This window comes from Phragmites australis, chromosome 1 (genome assembly GCF_958298935.1).
Source record: "Phragmites australis chromosome 1, lpPhrAust1.1, whole genome shotgun sequence".
Classification (NCBI taxonomy): domain Eukaryota; kingdom Viridiplantae; phylum Streptophyta; class Magnoliopsida; order Poales; family Poaceae; genus Phragmites; species Phragmites australis.
The window spans coordinates 55722603-55728602 of record NC_084921.1 but is presented as its reverse complement, the minus strand read 5'-3'; the positions used below and the strand labels follow the sequence as shown (position 1 = coordinate 55728602).

The 6000-nt window shown below is 41.0% G+C and overlaps 1 protein-coding gene and 1 pseudogene across 1 annotated transcript; one reads left to right on the top strand and one right to left on the bottom strand.

Annotated features, from left to right (window-relative positions):
* The first annotated feature begins 2204 nt into the window (after nt 1-2204).
* LOC133929282 (abscisic stress-ripening protein 1-like) lies at nt 2205-3096 on the top strand. Its single transcript, XM_062375982.1, has 2 exons — nt 2205-2553; nt 2700-3096. The coding sequence occupies exons 1-2, from the start codon at nt 2401-2403 to the stop codon at nt 2862-2864; spliced, it is 318 nt and encodes a 105-aa protein (XP_062231966.1). The 5' UTR covers nt 2205-2400; the 3' UTR covers nt 2865-3096.
* Nucleotides 3097-3690: 594 nt separating this feature from the next.
* Nucleotides 3691-4630, bottom strand: LOC133886461 (abscisic stress-ripening protein 5-like; annotated as a pseudogene).
* Between the last annotated feature and the right edge of the window lie 1370 nt (nt 4631-6000).

The following is a 6000-nucleotide window of genomic DNA, read 5'->3' as shown; positions in this document are numbered from 1 at the left end:
GTGGAGTCGCGTTTCCATGACTCACGGGTGCACACCAGTAGTTTAGGTGGTTATGTGTTTAGTATGTGCGTTTGTAATCTAAAAAAAAAGACTCTGAAAAAACTCTACTATCCTAAACCATGTACCACAGTCTCTGTAATAATCCTAGACATCTTGTATTCACATCTATTTGTCAAAAAAAATTATGGGTTCTATCTCTATTCTATCTCCAGCATTCTAGTATCTACTGCATATTTTTTTTTAAAAAAATCTTGTCTTATATAAAATTTGCTCTCTGAGGTGGAAATGCAAAATTTATAAAAAACACCTTCTCTCCCTCTGAGCGGGTCTTCTCGCCCAATCATTTGTCGCCCTCTGGGTTCTTTGCATAGCCACGTTGGTATGCCACATTATTTCTCTCCAGTTCAACGAGAAATATAAATCGCCCGTTGAATGGGTGAGATTTATGTATTGCTTGTTTAATGAGTGACAAACCTATTTCTGTAATTTTTAAAAATGGGTGCATATTTCTGTTAATTTTGAAAATTAAAAATATATAGATAAAAAATTCTCGGTTCCTTAAAGACCGGTAAAGGGATGGGAAGCGGCAATGTTTCGGCCTTTGAAACCCCCCTGTCCAATCCATGTCTCGGCCTTTGAACAAGAAAACTTGGCCCAGAGGCCGCGGCATGGCATTGGCCTCGGTTTCATCTTCATCATGACCCAATCACGTCGTGCGGATTCGAGTTTTTTTTACATTTTCTAACTTAAAAAATTAAATAAATAGCTCTCAGATGATTTTTTTTACAGAAATAGACACCTACCGCCCTCTTAAAAGACTGCAGCTCTTTCAGAGAACGGTAAGATACCATGGTGACAAACACAGGCTTACCGCCCTCTTGCAGCCAGAGAGCAGTTTTCCCGTGGTGAACAGTACTCAGCGCTCAATTTTCTCTTCTCGTCTTCTCTGTTTAAAATAGTGGTCTTCTGTTGCTCCAAAAATCTTAAATTTTTTTTACATATTCTATAATACATGTTCAACCCATTTTAATTAGATTCACTTAAAAATCATATGTATAATTTAAACTAAAATTCTCTAAAAAAATGTACTTTTATAATTTCTAGAAATTATTAGGGGCATCAGATAAATTCTCAAAAATCTAAAAAAATCACTAATATTCTTCTTATATGATAGACTAATAATTTTAGAAAATAATTTTAGAAATTAGTCCATCATATAAGAAGAATATTAATGATTTTTTCTAGATTTTTGAGAATTTATTTGATGCCCTAACAATTTCTAGAAGTTATAAAAGTACCATTTTTTTTTGATAATTTTAGTTTAAATTATACACATGATTTTTAAGTGAATCCAATTAAAATGGGTTTCACATGGATTATGGAATATGTAAAAAAAAATTAAGATTTTTGGAGCAACAGAAGACCGCTATTTTGAAAAAAAGAGATGGAAAAAAAAATTGAGCGTTGAGTACTGTTTGCCACGGGAACACAACCCTAGCCGTTGCTACAAGGGCTAACCGCCTTTTTAGAGGGTGATAAGGTCTGTGCTTACTACCGTAGTATCCTTACCTCTCTCTAAAAGAGCTGCAAATTTTTTCATCCGGGAACTGTTTATTTAATTTTTTAAGTTAGAAAATGTAAAAATAATAATAAAAAAACTCTGCGGATTCTCCGTGCCCCTGAGTTCAGAAGAAGCTCAGCTAGGGGATGGATTCGGTGGAATGACCGTCCGGAGGGCAAGATGGTCTTTTCAGTTGGCAAAACAGAGGGAAAAGAAAACGAAATAGGTTTAAATGGGCCAAAATGGCAAAATATCGAAGTACGAATCTTTTGAGTGTAATCCTAGCGAAACCAAGCAAGGTTCAAAGTGGCAAAACATATGTCGGGTGTGAAAATACCAATAATTTTCTCCTGCACGTACGTTAGTAATTAAGCAACGCAACCGGTACGCGTTTCTTTCTCGACTGCTCTCATCCATCACCGAGGGCAGTTTCGGTTTGCATTCACATGGAAATTTCTGCTGACCTGTAATGTGAATCGATCGAATAGGAAGGAAGAGGTCATGCATGCATGCTATCAGGTTGAGTTGCTTAGCCGCGTGGAGCGGGCAACACCACCATGGATGGAGGCTGGATCCATCCATCGACCCACCTTGCTTGTGAAATCCTGCAGCAGATCAGTTTCAGTCCATAGATATGTCGACGGACACGCGATTAATTACGCGCTTTCCAATCGATTAAGTTTCAACTCATCAGTTGCAATTGATTATATATACTCCACATGGCAGCCGGTTTCATCCTCATCACATCGATCCATCCATCAACACTTACACACCAGCAGTGCATTGTAGCAGCAATTCTCTCTAGCTAGCTAGCTAGCCACAGTCCACAGACCTCCGAAATGGCGCACCACTTCCTCGGCAAGCACCACAAGGCCAGCGCGGCCGAGCCGACAAAGGTCGCCGCCGGCGACTGGCGCAAGGAGGAGAAGCACCACAGGCACATGGAGCAGCTCGGTCAGCTTGGCGCCGTGGCTGCCGGAGCATACGCGATGGTACGATCCAGAATTCTTATATGACTCCATGGATCTTGCGCTGTGCTTCATTAGCTCATCATATCGTTAGTCAATTACTACTCTCTCTTGCTGAGAGTTACAAGTAGCTAACTGTGATTTGACATTTGGGTATGTACTCCGAACAGCACGAGAAGCACAAGGCGAACAAAGACCCGGAGCACGCGCACTCGCACAAGATCAAGGAAGAGGTCGCCGCCGCCGTCGCCGTCGGCAGCGCCGGCTTTGCCTTCCACGAGCACCACCAGAAGAAAGACGCCAAGAAGCACCGCCGCCACGGACATCACAATTAGTTATATATTTCGTCGTGCTATATATATTTAGATTCATGTACCGCACATATATATATAGCAGTACAATAAATGGGACGCCGAGTATATATTTGGGTATATATGTATCATCCTACTGTGTCCTGTACTAGTTACATAGCGTGCATTTGTTCGTTACTGTATTTTTTTTGTACTTAGATTTGATCCTTAATTATTTATCCCTGCATTTGCAGTTTATCACACGTACATTTCTTTCTCCACTTTTGAGTTTTGACATACCCTGAATTTATTCCATACCAATTTTTCAGGAAAAAAATTGATAGTCCAGTACATGATTAATAAAGTTCCTCCAAATAGCACGTACGTACATTGCAAGCAGCAAATTAAACCAAGCAAAATGAGATAAGTACAGAACCGCAACAACCAGGCTCTTATTGAAAAAAAAAACATACATGTATATGATCAAAGGCAAATAAATTACTTCCCCGTCAAAAATACTTTGGCATTTTAGACATAACATGATTTTTAAGATATATCTTTGACCGCTATTTTATGACCTTAACCAAAAGGTCAAGTATTTGTGACAATATGAAATACCGTAAAATGATATATAAAGGTTTATTAGCAGCAAACACGTGTTCGGAAGCAGAGGCATGCACGACTCTGCAAATACCATTTAGCATGCCTAGTATATAGCTGAGGGCTCAGAAGAGGTGGTGGTGCTTCGTGTGCTCCTTGGTCTCCTCCTTCTCGTGGTGCTCGTGGAACGCGAACCCGCCGGCGGCCGCCACCGCCGCCTCCGCTATCCTCTCCTCCACCTTGTGCCTGTGCGCGTGCTCCGGGTCCTTCGATCTTCTCCTCGTGCTGCATCCGTGCGTACATACAGCTCATTGATCGATGCTGCTTGCATTGCTAGCTTACTCCGAGGAAAACAAACGAACGTACCATGGCAAAGGCGTCGGCGGCGAGGGCGCCGACCTCGCCCATGCGCTCCTTGTGCTTGTGCTCTTCCTCCTCCTCCTTGTGCCTCTGGTACTCCTCCTCGTTGTCGGCCGCCGCTGCCACCACGGTGGTGGTCGTGTCTCGGTGCAACCGTCGTATCCGCCGTAGGTGGTCTCCTGGACGACAACGGCCACCGCGGCGGCGACCTGATCCTCCTCCTTGTGCTGGTGGAACAAGTGGTGGTGGTGGTGCTTCTCCTCGGCAATGGCTCTTCTTGCTGGCAGTGGCAAGCTTTTCTACTTGCCCTTGGGGATTGCAGGCTTTGCGTGTTTGATCCACGTAGTTGAAGCAACGTGGATCGTGTCATGCACTAATGAATCATTATTGATCGGTTATACCGGTAGCTAGCCTCAAAATCAAATTGCAAGCTGATGAATATCCGGCGCGCAAATTCTGCAGAATATGCAGACCGCAAATCCGATGAGGTAGAAATTAAACCCGATTTACTGGGCACGTAGTAATTTCTCTCCAGCCAATCTTCAGAAGATTGATCATCTGATTGTTTCGGATCGGGATTGACGGTATGGATCAAACAAGCTGGTGCTTGAATGCATGCTTAATGGTGCGGCATCTTCTTCACATGATAAGATCGATAGAGATTAGTGCTATCTTACAGGGACATAATTTATTCTTCTTGCATATATTATCTGAAGTGACTAAATTAGCAAAGAGTGCATAAGACAAAGATAGATGGTCATATTTGTGCGTTGAAAAATTGCACATTCCCATACCATAACCAAACCAAATAAGGCCGGACCGGCTCGAATTGTAACATTATAACGGGTCATCACTATGGCCGTAGTCTGTTAGTTCCATGATGGCTTATTTTACATTAGACGGTCAGAAAACTAAATAGAGTGCCATCTCACTTAAACAAGTTCATTAGCAAACAAAAATTTAACATCACGATCGGTTAGGGTATTTAATTTCTGACTGTTACATCTATTGAATAGGTGGCACGTTGTTATCGTTCTTTCAACGGACGACGATAGCTCAGATGTGCAATATTTTAAAATAGATTTATACTTTTACAAATATTAAAAAAATATATATATATATATATAAATAAAAAAATCACATTATAACTAGGCTATATTATACACACATTTTCACTTCATGTAATACCCTGGTCTAGTATTTTTGGTTTCGGCTCATGTGGTCTAAGTGTTTTGATTTGGTAGAATTAGCCCAACGTTGGTAATTTAGATATGTCAGGACCAATTTATAAGACTTCGTTCTCCAAACATCACTTCCGGGTTAATCGTTTTACACAAAGTGAGGAAAAAAGTATAAGTGGGGTGCTATATGTATGCGGGCTCACCCTACAGGTGGGTTAGGCTATAAGAAAATTTTAGAAGCATGGTGTTACAAATGGTATTTAGAGTCAAATCTCGCTGCACGAGTGCATGGCACCAAGGGGAGATATTGTATTTGTCTACCGTATATGCGGTTAAGTATCGAGTGCGTCAGCATTGAAGGGGGTATAGTGTAATACCCCAATCTAGTATTTCTGATTTCGGCTTATGTGGCACAAGTGTTTCGATTTGATGGAATTAGTCCAACCTTGGTAGTTTGGATAGTTTGGGGCACCTCTGGGTTAATCTTTTTACATGAAGTGAGCACGAGAGTGTAAGCAGGGTGCTATACATATGCGGACTCACCTCACAGGTGGGTTAGGCTATAAGCAAATTTTGGAGGCAGTGTGTTACACTTTATTAGGTTGATCATATCATTCTCCGATTAGCTGTATAACAAATGCTCAATGATAGCCTTCAGTTTCCAATTAATACCATGTAGCCATTTGATCTCATATATGAGGATATATTATTGACATGTCGTCCAAGTTACCAGTTAAACAAGATCATATATGCCTTAATTTCTTTTGAGTGCATCCATGCGATCCAAACTGGGAACATAAATGCTCAAAAATTTTGTGCTTACAAGCTGGACTTATCTAAAGCATATGATCTAGTGGATTGGACATATCTACAGGGAGCTATGGTAAAGTTGGGTTTTTGTGAACAATGGATTAACTAGATTATGCAATGTGTGACCCTTGTATCTTTTTCTATTAATTTTAATGGAACACCGTATGAGAAGTTTAAAGCAACTCGAGGGCTACATCAAGGTGATCCCCTATCACCTTATCTCTTTCTGT